Below are 15292 nucleotides of genomic sequence, written 5' to 3' on the forward strand. Positions count from 1 at the left end.
TGGCACGGTTTTGATCACCCACTTAATAACTCCCGTGCTTTTTGCCAAAAATTTTCTAAAATTTTGCAGGGAGGTTTATGTATTAAGGGAATTGATGCTATTAAGTTTTGGTGGTTAAGGGTCTAGGAGTGGAGAGATAGCGGGGGGAGAGGGGCACGCGTCAAATCTCGAGTGGGATCGGACTTAACAAAGGTTTTGTCCATTATTAGCATTCACAAGTTTTTATAAACCTCATCTCTACCCTGAAAATTAATCTTTTTGTCATTTTTAAACGTATTTAGAAATTGAGAAAGTACAGTAATGAAGTAGCAAATAAAATTAATAAATTAATAAGAAGCTTACATATGTTTATGACATTAATGGCATTTACATATTTTTATGACCTATTTAATTAAAAACACACTTTTAAATAATAAGAAATTTATTCTTAAAAAATTGGAAAATAAAGCAGAAATAAATAGGCATGTTAAGTGTTTCGAAAATAAAGATTTCGTAAAGTTCATTATCGTTTTTTTAGTTAAAAGACTGTCAAGTCCAGTTTCAATGTAGACATTAGTTAATTATTGTTTGTTAAATCATTTTAAAAAGTAGAACAAATACTTTATTTTTTTTAATGTAAAAACTATTTTGAATTGAAAATTTCGCAAACAAAGTCCAAATAAAATTTAAAAAATATATATATTCAGTAACCTAAAAAGTATTTGTATTAAAAACTATTAAAATAGCAAAAAAATCTATTTTTTTACATTAAATAAGCATCAATTATAAAAAGATATATGTAAGTATAGAATGGTCAAGTCCGTGTGAAGTTTTATATTTTAATAACTGTGAAAATAACGCTGTGAATAAACTTTGTAGTTTGAATTATAATTTAATAATTTTATCAATGTACACCTATTTTATTTATTGATCCTATCAGTAACCCCAAATGGTGATAGTCGTAGAGGAAAATATATTCAGTTTTTTGGCTTTCAGAATTAAACAAATCAATAACAGCTGTTAGAAGAAAGTGCGCTATTCATTAGTACATACTTTAGTACATTAGTATATATCATTAGGTATATAGACTTTAGTATTATTATCAATCAATTATCTTGATGAGTAAAGATATTTTTATAGTATATATTCCATGATACAGTATTCCATTTAAACATTCAAATAAATTATTGTAACTTAAAGAACAGATAAAGATGCCATTTATATAACTTCTTTAGTTACCTTGATTTTAATTGATTTATGATTTCCTCCACTTTCCTTATTGTTATTTATGTTTCATTTGTTTATTCTGTGTTTTCTGCATAGTTTAAATAACCTTTTATTAAGGAATATTTAAATAAAATATTAACCTAATAATAATTAAAAGTCAAATAAAATATTAGTTTTAGATATGATTTTGAATACATTATTTTATTATTTTTTATTTCATCTACTCACGAATAACATAGTGTTGTGTTCTTGAATTAACTTAACTGTATTACTTACTGTAACGAAAATTAATATACTAAATTACTAGATTTACGTGTAAACTAAACAAGAGATAACTTAGAGCCTTACGCTTTTAAATTTATTATTATTTAGGGAGGATGAAGAGGTCCTTCCTCCCCAACTGAAGTTAAGTTACAGTTTTAAATTCAGCCTGAAATAGAATACACTAATGATTTTAATGTAAATTTATATACTTTCATAAACTGCCAGTTAAAAAAGTAGTAAAAATCTTATTTGTTAAGCAAGTCACATGTCACTGAATAACGTCATTTCAAACTTGATTATGGTACATACGGGAAAAGACACGATAAACTAGCAAGCAAGACACGTGTGTTACCTTCCTTAAGTCTACACGCGCAGCTGTTCCAATGAATCTGTACAGAAAGTGAAGAATATATTGCTACAGATTGCTGCATTTAAACTCAAATAAAGCACAGAATTGTTATTCTAATACAGGAAATAAACAGGTAAGTAATTAACATTAATAAATATTGTTTTATAAAACCGTGTCTTGTTCTATAATTTAGACTTGATAAACACTAATGTTGTGTGTTTTTTTCATTAAAGACACTTGGCAAGTTTTCTATCAGATATTATTCGTTCTCGTCAACGAGAACGAATAATATCTGATAGATCTGAATATCAACGAGAACGAATAATATCTGATAGAAAACTTGCAAAGTGTCTTTAATGAAAAAAACACACAACATTAGTGTTTATCAAGTCTAAATTAATAAATATATTTATTCTGACTTTTTTTAAAATTATTATTTATATGTCATATAAGTTATCTCTGTTCTTCCTATTTGTTTAAAGCATTTTTAGTGTTTCCACATCAAACCATTATAATTATTATGCATCTTATTAATAAGTATTTTAATTAATTTCACGAAAACATAATTATATAAATTTTTACACGAATAAAATTTTATTTCATAATAATCGAACGTAGATTATTTAGGGCTTTTCTTTAGTAAATTATTAACAATTTTCATGTCGCAACTCTTACAATGTTTTGTTACACTTGGTGAAATTCTATTGTTAATGTTTACAACTGTAACGAAGCATTTTAGATTGCCATTTTGATATTTTTATCTCAGATATTTTCAAAAGATTTGTTTTCATTTCCTCTAAGATGATAAGATTTTAAAAAAGAACTGTTAATAACAGAACTTGCCAAAAAAATACTTGTTTTTATTGCTCGATTTACTGTGCTAAAACTATGTTTAAGCATACTTCAACTTAACGCCAATAGCTGTGATTACAACTAAAGAATTCATATAAACCTTTTTATTTGGAATGCAAGACCTATTCGGAGTTATTAATTGGTCTTATCTATATCATTAATGCATCACTGTAAAGATAAATAAAATATAAAATAAATAGTACATAAAATAAGTTTATTTAAATCACTGATTCAGTAAACGTGATGCAACATGTGTTTCAAGGAATGTGTAAACATAAATAAGCTTTACTTCACGATTCAAATCTACAAATCACTGTACTGTACTTTACATTAAATTAAGATTAGAAAAAATGTTATTACATTTATAAATATTTTATGTTCTAAATAAAATATTATAGTAGATTTGCTACATTGACTTTTTGTTTTGATTCTTTTTACTGTTAACAAGATCTTTTTCGATTAAATAAATGATTTGTGGGAGATTCGAGTTCAAATCCAGTCAAACTCCCAAAATTTATCATGTTTTGGTAGTGGGAACTCACTCTCTCACTTAGACTTATCGAATTCTAGTTGCATGTCACACCTGTTCTTATGCGTAAAGCTATGCTCGGCCATATAACTTTACGATCTATTGTCTCCCTTTAACAAATAATCAGCCAATAATACCCTCTTCTACTATGCACTGAGACAGATCATTCGAGCAATAGAAAGAGAGAATTATTAGTGGGTAGTATTATCAATATAATAGTGATTGCTACCTAACGATTCAAACGACGGTCTTTTTGTGGAATCCATTTCTCTGTCGTGTGCAAGGTCATCGAAAGTGGAGATTTTTCCTAGATCCGGAGCAAAAAGTGACCGGTAGTTGTCTCTATCCTTATAAATCCTTCTAAAAAGGATTATCTTGCGCCCTAGGCGATTGCCTAGAATGAGCACCGGCTCTGTACATGAGCCCACTAATTGAAATCCTTGCTTTTCCAAAATGGCTGAAATTTTGGAAAAACAGCATTAGAGTCTGGTTTAGTAATTTTTTATAGATGTATATGTCGATCTCCATTTATCATCACCAGCCTAATTAAGACCCATTATAGGCCTGGTCGGATACATGATAGGTATTGAAAAGGACCTCTTAAGGCCTGCAGGCACTATCATTCTAAAAATATTACGAAAATCTTAAATACAGTATTAAGTTTCTTTTCTTATATAATTTTATTTTTGAAGTAATTTAAATAATTAAATAAATCACAGAAAACGAAGACGTAATTCAAAAGTATACCGAGAAAGATATCAATTATAGAGTAAAGAAAGGAATGTTTCCTTATTTGAATGATAGAAACAGTAAAATACGTTTGTTTTCACTTTTAACATACTGAAAATTTTATTATTTTATATTATTTCAAATCATTTGGTGGTTGGTTTAGGCCTATATAATAAATCTGGTCACGATTTTCTCTCTCAATGCATTGTATTTAACGACAATTAGTTATATTTTAACTGATGCGAAAATACGGAAATAGGAATGACACAAAAATACAAGTCATCAACTAAACAATATTCTGGAACGATAATTATCATAGTATTGTTATTTTTCAAAATATTCGAAAATTACCGTGTCAATACATTAATTTAAATGTAATAATTTAGAAACTATTCGTATTTGTTCTTTTTATTCAGAGCGTGATTTATTTTCTATATTTTTGACTGATTTAAATCTTTGTTTTTGTTTTTAAATTTATTTATATTTACAATCGAAACTGAATCTATTAATCTAAACTCCAGAGTTTTCGCTTCTCATTCAGATTCTAAAATATTCTATTTAATTTTATTGCTTATAAATCTTGTAATTGCATTAGATTTAACTTGTATTTAATTCACATTTTGTTATTTTTCCAAATAAATTATTTTATCATCATTTTTATCCTATTGAACGGCAGTCATTTTGTTTGTTTCCATCAGTAGCTGTTATTTAGAAGATTCACTATATTTCGTTGACCTTCATTTTAACATTAAGGTCAAATAGTTAATAAGATCTACAAAAAAATACCCCCCAAATCAGTGTAAAACTTGTTTTAGATTTCAAGATTATTAAAACGAAGGTTAATGTTACCCTAGGTATACAAAATGGCGGCTCGTCTCCGATTCCAGCAATCAGAAGGCAGGGAACAGTGAGACTCACGTTCTAATCTAACCTAACCTATTCTAATAAATTACCATAATTATTAGCAACCAAATTATTAGAATAGGTTAGGTTAGAACGTGCATCCCCACTGTTCTCTGTCTTCTGATTGCTGGAATCGGAGACGAGCCGCCATTTTGTATACCTAGGGTAACATTAACCAAGAATTTTATAGTATATCTGTTTATTTAGTATATATAGGCTACAATCAAGAGAAAGTTATCTAATAAAAACAATTGTAATTACAGTAGAGCATCGATTATCCGACTTAATTGGGGACTGCGTTTGGTCGGATAACTGAAAAGTCAGATAACCGAAAAGTATGAAAAAATACATTATTAGTATAGTGTATTAGGCCTGGTTTAAATACTAGCCTCCCTTTAATGGTCGAGCCAGTGCTGCCAGCTAAAACATGCAAAAATTTAACAAAAATAATATTAAAGTAGCCAAGACATAACCAAATATTGTAGCGCCACATCACTAGCGGACATTTGAATTTGCCGACTAGAACGCGGTCGGTTAATCGATAAGTCGGTTAATCGATGCTCTACTGTACTAATGATCTCAATACAAAATAATGCATCCAATAGTTAATAAGTTGCATTCACAGTGTTCTTTATAATCTGTACTCCTTTAATATGAATCTTAGTACATATGATGTAAGGAAATTAATATGTGATAAAGAATATTTTAAATTAAATTTTAATTCGCTATATTTACGTGTCAAACTGATTGAAAAACTGTCAAAAAGTAATTTTTTGGTTGAATAAATATGAAAAGTTTGTATTTTTAAGTATCTACTAACGATCGTTAAAATACTGTACAAGGTCTTATTCTAATTAAGCATTATAAATATAAATTTATGTACTAAAGTACTGTAGTTTTGACTGTATATTTTACGCGAATTAAGAAACAGCAAAAGATTTATTGAAGCAAATTCATTGTCGTTATTATTATCATAAGCTGGTTCTTGCGTGCCAATAAGTCATTTGATTAGCTTCAAGTAGGGAAATACCCGAACCGCGAAACAGTTTATGAATATGTATAAAGGAAAATAAAATAAAAAGGAAATATCCTGGATTCAAATCCAAGGATTTTCTAAATTTCCCTTACTCTAAGATTAAAATCTCTGAAAGATAATAACAGTTTAAATCTGATAGAAATCTATACCGCTAGAACTTTTTCTTTATTAACCCGATAACTAATTAATGCAGGAGAAACCGTAACATTTTAATTGTTTGTATCTGACTTATGTAAAGTGGCTTTTAAACTACTTCTTAGCTTAGATACAGTCAAACTAACAAAATAAGACTGATTGACACCTACACGATGGGTTATTACAGCACAAAATTTAAAATATCTTAGGATAATTATCAAGATAATCGAACAACCCGTGTATATTTAACAAAAGTTTAGTCTCTCCTATGTTAAAATTAATAATATTAAAAATATTAAAAAGTTAATTGCGATTTCCATAGTATTTAAGTAGTTCTAGGAACAGAGTTAATAATACCAACCCGGGATATTCCCTGTTTACTTTATTGAACGTTATTAAAAGTTGCATAAATTTTAAATGAGGAATTTATTTTAATGTCTTTATCTGCATTTCAAACAAAAAAAATAAATATAGAAACTGTTAATTAATATGCTATATTCTTAATAATAAAGCTATCATTAATAGTAAACGGAATAAATTTTATATTTAGTTAAGGAATTTAACATCGGTAAGAGCCAATGATGTGGTAGTAAAGCATAATATTGTATTGTTAATGGTACTATTGCAATGCTATTCAGACTTTACAACTAGCATCATTCATTGTTTTAAATTATCCCAATAAAACCCCATATTTGCCGATGCCAAACCAGATATACGAGAGCCATATGAGGCTACGTGTTGGTTACCATTGTAATAATTTATAATTATCACCTATTTTTAATTATTAAATTATCAATTTTAAATATACTTCATTCATAATTATCATACCTTAAGCACAAATAGCGATAAATTAAGCAATAGAGTTCATAATTATTACCAATAACGTGTATAATTATTATTATTAAGTAATTTATTAGATAATATTGGATATAACACAAGTGATAATTTACGGAAATAAATTTAATTATTTAAAACAGGTTTTTTACGACGTAAATTTAAATAAAACAGAACAAGAACTTTATGAACAACATAGAGTTGCCTATACTGCATTATACTTTTAATTAGTCTACCAATTTAAAATATGATAAAATCTATACACTTATGACACGCTTATTCATATCTGTACACCTTTCTATTTATAATATTGACCTGTACAGAATAAATAAATGTATGCATATAACAAGTATTACATGTCAATAATATCCTGTATAATTTGGTAGTAGTTTGAAGTTCTGATCAAAGCCAGGGATTTTTTAATATAATATTTTAATTCTTCTTTATATATAATGTTTTATTCAATTTACATATATCTAAATATGTCTATGATTAGTCATTCTATAGGCTGGTGAGTTAGTGGCTAACTCACCAGTCTATCGAGGATTTCTTCGCTCAATTATTTCAATATCTATTCAATCTTTCCAGACAGTGAAGGTTAATAGTGTGATGGTTGGAGGGCATTTAGTGCCACAGGAAAAGTACCATTAGCTTTTTTCCCATCAAGGATGAACGGCTTAGATTAACTGCTTACATTAGGAACTCTTATGTTAATAGTATACGCAGATAACAATTCATTCGCATCAATTGAACATTTAAAAAAAAACAGCGATTCTTCAGGCTTAGGAAGAGGTGTGTGTGTATGAAGACCTCACAAAATCATGTTAAGAGCATGTCCAACGAAATATTTCAATTAATTAATAATACTAATGTTTCATGGCTTTTATGTCCTTTATTCCTAATCAACATTAAGAAACAAAGGAAAATGGTGTGTCGATGGGTAGTATCTAAGTAGAGTATCTTGCTTTACGTAACTATAAAAACCAATTTATGATTAAAATAAGCAAACAATTTGATGCTTTTTATGATACTCACATAACTCGTTTGCTGTTTTAATTGCGTTACTCACAATTATCAGTGTTTTAATCTGTCTAGTCTTTTTCAATGCGCATTTTTGGAAAGGTGCCTATATCTATATCGAATTTCTACTGTATAATGTTGCGTTATTTCAAAATCGCCAATTAGTTTGCATGAACAAGGTCATAACTGAATATTTTCCAATAAGTTATTAAAAACAAAAGATGAAGAAAAATATTAAGCAAAATATGTTGGTATATGATTCGTCCTTCATAACCTACAACTTTTTATGCTTGATTGGGAAATAACAATTGATACTTAAATTCTCTACTTTAGCTGATATTTCTTTCAGATTACACTCTGTATTGTTTTTTTATACAATAAAAATAACACAGAGAAGAAAATTGCCTAGTAAACAAGTAAAATCACAATGTATGTATATATTTAATTGTTTCCACATTTTATCATCTTTTACTTAAAAAAATAACCAGAAAATATTAAAATAATTATAAAACATAATCTAATATTATTTTAATTACAGATTTAAAAAGATTTTTTTCCATATGATTCATGTTTTTAATCAAAGATTATTTTATCAACAGTAAAGATGATTTGAATTGTCCAGAAATGAGACATTAATTCAAAACTTGATTGTAAATTTATTTTATAATATTTTGTATTCATTTTTAATTAAATTAATATATATTTTTTTATCTTTTATATAAAATATAAAAAGATTGATAATAAGTATAAAAGTTGGAAAATAATAAAGAGAATTAAAATTTTAGGCCTATATATATCAACGTCATGTTAATGCATAACGTTTTGTATGTTATACTGTGTTAATAACAAAATGAAGGCAATAAATTTATAAATTGTAAATTTAATTTGCCTTCATTTTATAAACTACTGAAGTAGAGTAGGTGTCAGCAAGTATAAAGACACAGATGCAATACTTATTTATTTTTGTCCCCTAAATTCCGCGCGTTCAATTACGTCAGGAGGCATGGACGTTGTCATTTCGACCCCACTGTATCTCGGAAACGAAGCCACTGATTCTTTTTTATTATATTTTTAGATTCTTCATCGCAATTAATGGAAAGTAGCAAAGTTTTATCAAAATCTACCCATTAAATTTTGAGAAAATTCAATTCTATAAGCCACGTAGAAGAGGTACTATCGACCTTAGGATATTACTTTGTCGCGTGCGCGCTCGTGCACCGTCCTTATACTTCGAAAACGAAATCACGGACCCCCCCCCCCATTTTTATTACATTTTAGAATATCACAATTAAATTACTTTAATTAAAAATTATATACTTAGTTTTTATTCTGAAAATTTTGATTTTATATGTATATAGAAGTAAAGGTCGTTCATACGGGAAGGACTTTGAAGATTTAACTCCTGTCATTATGGAAAAATTGGAATCTTAATAAAAGAATGAATTGTATTTAACTTATATTTAACACGTACTCATACATTTCACCTCAGCCTACTGTATTCTATTACTCTATATACCTATATTATAAAAACGAATACACTATATTATAAAAAATAGTATGAAAAAGGTGAAGTTAAAAAAAAAACAAAGTCTTGCACACGGGTCTAGAAGAAACCTATTTTAGTAGATTAGACTATTATTTCATAACCAAACTCGCCAGGTTTCGAGGTGAACAAGTTATAAATGACGAGACCAAGAAAGTCAAGGAAATAAGAGGTCATTTAATAATGTCGTCTCGAAACACGAAGATACATTGTGGTAATTTTGGTGCTGGATATACATTGTGAGATCAAGCTGTATAACTAAGTTTCCTGTGGAAAATACTTGTTGTTGTAGACCTAAAAACCTGCTCATCTTGTAACTAGTTATTGTTAATTTAGGTGAGTTGACGATTATTCATAAAGACCGGTTTTTTAAATCAGCTTATAAAAAACTAATATTATGTTTCTAGAGTCAAAATTCTAATGAAGATATTATAATTTAAACGAAATAGATATAAATTGCTAATGTTATCATTGTTTTTTTTTAAATTTAATCGAATGATTAACTTTATACTTTAAATAATAATAATAATAAAAGCTTAAAAGAAGTAATTTTATTGAATTTTAATACATTTTTGTATTTTTCAAAAATAAATAAATAAATATAAATAAATAATAACAACAACAATAATAATTTAATTTAAAAAAAATAATGCGTGGCGCCATCTGTTGCGAGATTTTATTTAAAATTCTTTTTTTGTAATATTAATTATTATAAAAGACAAAAGCCTTATTTTGGGAGAGTCGGGCTGAATTTTTAAAAAATTGTAAATGCCAATAACGAGTAAAATTTTCATTAAACTTGATCTCAATCGAGGTATGACTCCTTCCCCTCTATAATGATATTTGACTTTTAGTGTAATGATATTTCATCAAAATTAATAATTCAATAAAATTGTCGTTATGGCTTGTTCCTTAAAATCGTGGATAGAAATTCCAAATTTTATTAATTATGTAGAATTATTAATACTTCATTGGATATTATTTATACTTAAACCAATCATCTTTATATACCACGTGTGGACAAGACCACGATCACGAGCGAATTTAGAGAATTTTTTGACCATATTCTGGGAGTTTTCTTCAGAATTTAATAGCAGAAAATGCCCCTTACACACAAGCTACTGTGCCAAATTTCGTTTCTTAATCATTACCCCATCTTCAGATATTAATCTTCCAACGAATCAGGTGAATGAAAGTCACACCCTGAACCATGTCGGGTTAGTTTTACCCTGAATATTATCTACTTATAAATATATCAATTGAATAAAAGTGCAATTTAAAGTGGTATTTTTTATCGTTTTTTAAATTAAGTATAGATCCAATAAAACAAAGATCTATTTATTATTGAAGACACAAACGAGAGCTTATCTACTGACTAACTGAAAATCGAAATTGTCTGTACAACTAAATTTTTTAAAATATGCTTTTTTGTAATAAAACTTTAATACTTATTAGTAAAATCTAGACATAAAATTTCTTTTTAAGGATTAATAAGGATTAATATGTCTATTTTCTATGCTGTATAATATAGCATAGAAAAAATTGTAGTGAGTGACCAACGTTTTGAATTGTGTGACACATCACAAGTTCTTGCGAGTTTATCCTTATCAACTGCACTTTTTATTTAATTGTAAAACGTTTTAACAGATGGTTACCTTTTATTTCCACTTTCTCTATCCAAATTCTTTATTATAGTGTAAAGTGGCATCATACGTACAGTACAAACGTGCATAGTTTCGTAATGTAGAAGATAAGAGTAACATCTTTTTGAAATCCAAATAGAAATTATCTTTCTTTGAATTGTGGCGGAATGAAAATTTCGTTTGCTTAAATCTGGCATGACAGATGATTCAGTGTTTGTTGGTAACTCTTTGTCATCTGCTTCACTATCAGAATCTGATTGCATGCTCAGATGATCTGATTCGTGACTTTCAAGAAGAAAATGTAGGAGAAGTTGCTATTTTCCTTTAAAAGTGCTGAAGAAATGTCACTAGCCTGAAGTTTACGAGACATTTTATGGTTTCCTTTGTTAAAAACAAACATAAAATGACATAAATAAACAAAAATCTTCGGTTTTAGAAACAAAAGCGAAAAGTCGCTAGATCCCGAACCGTGTGGAGTTAAAAACGCCCAGACACAATTTAATCACGTGTTCAAGCTATGGCAGCATACACCAAAACAATTTACTATTGCATCAACAAGCGGCAACATCTCAACTCAATTACTCAAAAAACCAGATTGCTTGCGTGAATTTTGAAATAAATACAGCACTTTTAAAACACTGAGATTAATTTAATCCCCCATTTGGTTCACGAAACACAACACACACACACGGAATTTTTCCTTTATATTTGGGTTCAAGGCTCTCAAAACGTGGAGATTTGCAAAAAAAAAAAAAACTCGCAGGGTCAAATTTGACACGTGAAACGATTCTAATACTCTCTCTTGTTATGTATTATACATAACAACCGGGAAAGTAAAACGAAATCGAGTAGCCTATATTAATCCCGTCTGTGTAATCTCTCATGAATATTAAAACGACCTAAATACGTGATCTATATAGGAATCTTCACGTTAAAAAAAATAGTTAAATAAGAATGTCGCATTATATTTATAAAAGATAACTATTTTTGGGAGACTCGATTACGCTAACAAATAACTCTTAATGCTGATAGAAATGGTGTATTGCAGAACACCTTATTGTAACTCCAGACAGACAAAAGCTAATATTATCTTATTTCATAGATTTTCAATAAATAACGAGTATGAAAAATGAATTTTAGCAATTTTCTACAAGAGAAGACGGTATGATCTCTTTGGACCCCGAAAAACAAATCTGTAACATTTGAATTTGTTAATATTAATTAATAGTTTTATTTTGACTAGACACACATGCCGGTTTTATATATTAAATCAAACCACATATATTGTAGCTTATGTTTTTGTATAGGTCATTCTCTCAAATATCTATACGTAGCATTGGGAGGCAAACGTGGTATTTGTCCTTCATGAGATCAAGTAAAACATGTTACAAATTATAATCGTACAAGTGATTACAGTTGATAAGATTACAAACTTTAATGATATAAACATTTATTTTTCATTATTTTCTATAATTAATTAAATACATATTATTTCATTAAAGTTAAAGTGGCATATATTTATATGCCACTTTAACTTTATGTTGTTCTTTCAACAATACAGTCGTGCCGTAACACCTTTCAAGAAAACATGTTTGAATTGAAATAAAGTAACTTCCGATTTGTACAGGAAGCTCGTATATATTTAATTGGGGCTTCCTGTTCCTAAAGTTTCCATAAATAGTCTCGCCTTACATTTGTCTAACACTTCTTGAGATTAAGGAAAGACAGACAGCCGGACGGACGACAGTGGGATTTATAGGTCTACAATTTTTTCAAATTGCAACCAATTAACTATAGGATAATGAATAACAAGGTATTATATCCATCCTAATTCCACTCAGCAGTTTTTGCGAATAATTTATTCAAAAAATAATAGATAAATAAATAATTAATTAATTAATTAACAATATGATTTTATTAAATTTCATAAATTTTCGTTTGACGATAAAGAACTATAAATAGCATAATATGCATAAATTTCAGTGTAATTAATACATACGTTTAGAGGTGAACAACTGTTAAATATTAATATAATTCAACTATTTCAACCAGTTTTCCTTTAAATTCAATGTAATGTTACCTTGAGTATTAATCAGAAAACATATGTCTTGATTTTAACGTAGATTCAAATCAGGTTAGATTTCATCAATAGATTTTGTAAAGTCGACAAGTTTGGTTCAACCTTGTAACTCGTTTTTTATTAAAAACTTTCCGGATGATAAAAGTAGAATTTAAATAGAAACATAGCAAATTGCTCTCCTTTCTTCTTTGGTCATAGAGGAGTGTATTCGCTTTTACTCCGAAAAGAAGAGAGACAGGAGAGAGATCTCAAGGCGACGGAAAAGACACGGAGGGAAGCAAATTGCTCTAAACAAACCTGAGGAATAGGGTCTATATTTTTATCTTGTCCACTTTCTAAATTCTCAATTTTACTTTGGAAATAATTAATTTCTATTTTCGGTAATATGATAATTATTTAACAGGAAAATAATTAAAACTATTTATATACATATTGTATTTTTTAAGAAAAAGTTTATAAATAATTGTTTTTTTTTTTAGATATTAAACATGAATGTGAACATTGTACAAGAATGTATCTCGTCTGGGTTTAGGCATTTAGGAATTTTAATTGCTCGTCGTCCTTTCTTTTTTATCATCACGCCAATAATAATTACTGGTGTACTCTCTCCAGGTTTGTATTTTTTACAGCGCGAAAGTGACATCAATTATTTATTTGCATCTGAAACTGGAAGAGTTCATACGGATAAACAAATCATAAAATCATTATTTTCTTCCGACGAATCTCATTTTGATTGGACTCGAAGTCTGGATGCTACCCCATTCGCTATAATTTTGATTATATCTAAGGATCAAAGATCTCTTTTACAAAAATCACATTTTGAAAAGATTTTACAAATAGGTAAGCATTTTTCTTGTATAAATTTTCAAAATTTACAATTATAACATTCTCAAAAGTACCATATATATACTTTGGTTTAATGCTGAAAATTAGAGTAAAGTATTAGTTATTACAAAATGCATTATTAAGTTTTAAGCGGAACGAGATAATGAATAAATAAAAATATTTTTTAATAAGTTAAATAATACAAAAAACAGAAATATTTTATATAAATGCGCAAACTTTATAGCACAGACTACAATGCTTACAGGCAAACAATAGGCTCCGTTCGTCATGGCGAATGGTGACTTTTTGATTACTCCTTGTTTCGAAAGTTATTACTTTATTCGTTTTGTTTTTCTCGCCTTTATTTTCACAATATGTAACCCAAAATTGACCCAATTATTATTACTAATGGCTGGAATTGAGCAGAATCCTGGACTTCTGCCTCTCTTCGTTGGAGTTTTTTGAAGACCTCCAATCAACCGTACAACGCAATCTTCACGTAATACAAAGCCTCTAGAGGGTGAAAATAACTTGATTATTGAATATACTCAATCACGAAGAGTAGAATAATATTATGTTAGCCTTTAGTAAGCAAAAACAAAATAAATTATTTGGTCAATGGCAAAACTTAAACATATCAACCGATTTGGTTGCTAATTCTCTTATAAGAAGAAAAGCCTTACTACTTTATTATATTGATTTAAAAGGTCATAATGTTCAAGTTTAATTAGAAGAAAATCAGCTCGTAGTTTAACAGAAAAAATTACATAAAGTTTTTTAATAAATTAACTGGTATATGCAGAGGATTTTTTAGAATATACTCCATGAATAATTCTGATTACTATTTATTATGATCGAAGGTTGGGAGCAAAGTCATTAATAATAAAAATCAAGGTAAACCTCAGTCAAAAATAATAAACTGCAACTGTAATTGTATACTAAAAAAATGATAGCGTTGAATTTAAATATCTTTTAAATAATACGGACATAATGGGATTAACGGAAACTTGGATGCCCTCGGTAAATGGTTTTTTAAAAAAATAGGGAATTTAATGTTATATCGACATGGCGCATAAACTAATCGGCCCTATACGTCTATATGGCGGCGTAGAGTTGCAATTTTTGGGAAAAAAAGATTAATATCCATTATTATAGTTTATATCCCACCGGATCAACTTCAGATTCTAAATGATGTATTTAAACTCATCAAAAAATGGAAAAATCTTACCCCTTATATCATAATAATAGCAGATTTAAATGCCAGAATAGCCCAAAAAAAGATATGGAATACAAGGGTCCTTCTTAATTTATTGATTCAAAACATCCGTAAATCAAAAGATAAAA

At 28.2% G+C, this 15292-nt stretch overlaps 1 protein-coding gene across 2 annotated transcripts in view; it reads left to right on the forward strand.

Annotated features, from left to right (window-relative positions):
- The first annotated feature begins 1786 nt into the window (after positions 1-1786).
- Positions 1787-15292, forward strand: part of LOC136978343 (patched domain-containing protein 3-like) — a 28048-nt gene continuing 14542 nt past the window's right edge. Inside the window, exons 1-2 of one of the 2 annotated variants that reach the window (XM_067274048.1) lie at positions 1787-1952; positions 13603-13963. In XM_067274048.1, the coding sequence (XP_067130149.1) occupies positions 13612-13963 (352 nt within the window). In that variant the 5' untranslated portion in view covers positions 1787-1952; positions 13603-13611. Of the gene's footprint in view, positions 1953-9671; positions 9737-13602; positions 13964-15292 lie in introns of those variants that run through there. The other variant, XM_067274049.1, reaches the window with a different exon arrangement.

Source organism: Centruroides vittatus, unplaced genomic scaffold (assembly GCF_030686945.1).
Source record: "Centruroides vittatus isolate TY-2023 unplaced genomic scaffold, ASM3068694v2 contig_506, whole genome shotgun sequence".
Classification (NCBI taxonomy): Eukaryota; Metazoa; Arthropoda; class Arachnida; order Scorpiones; family Buthidae; genus Centruroides; species Centruroides vittatus.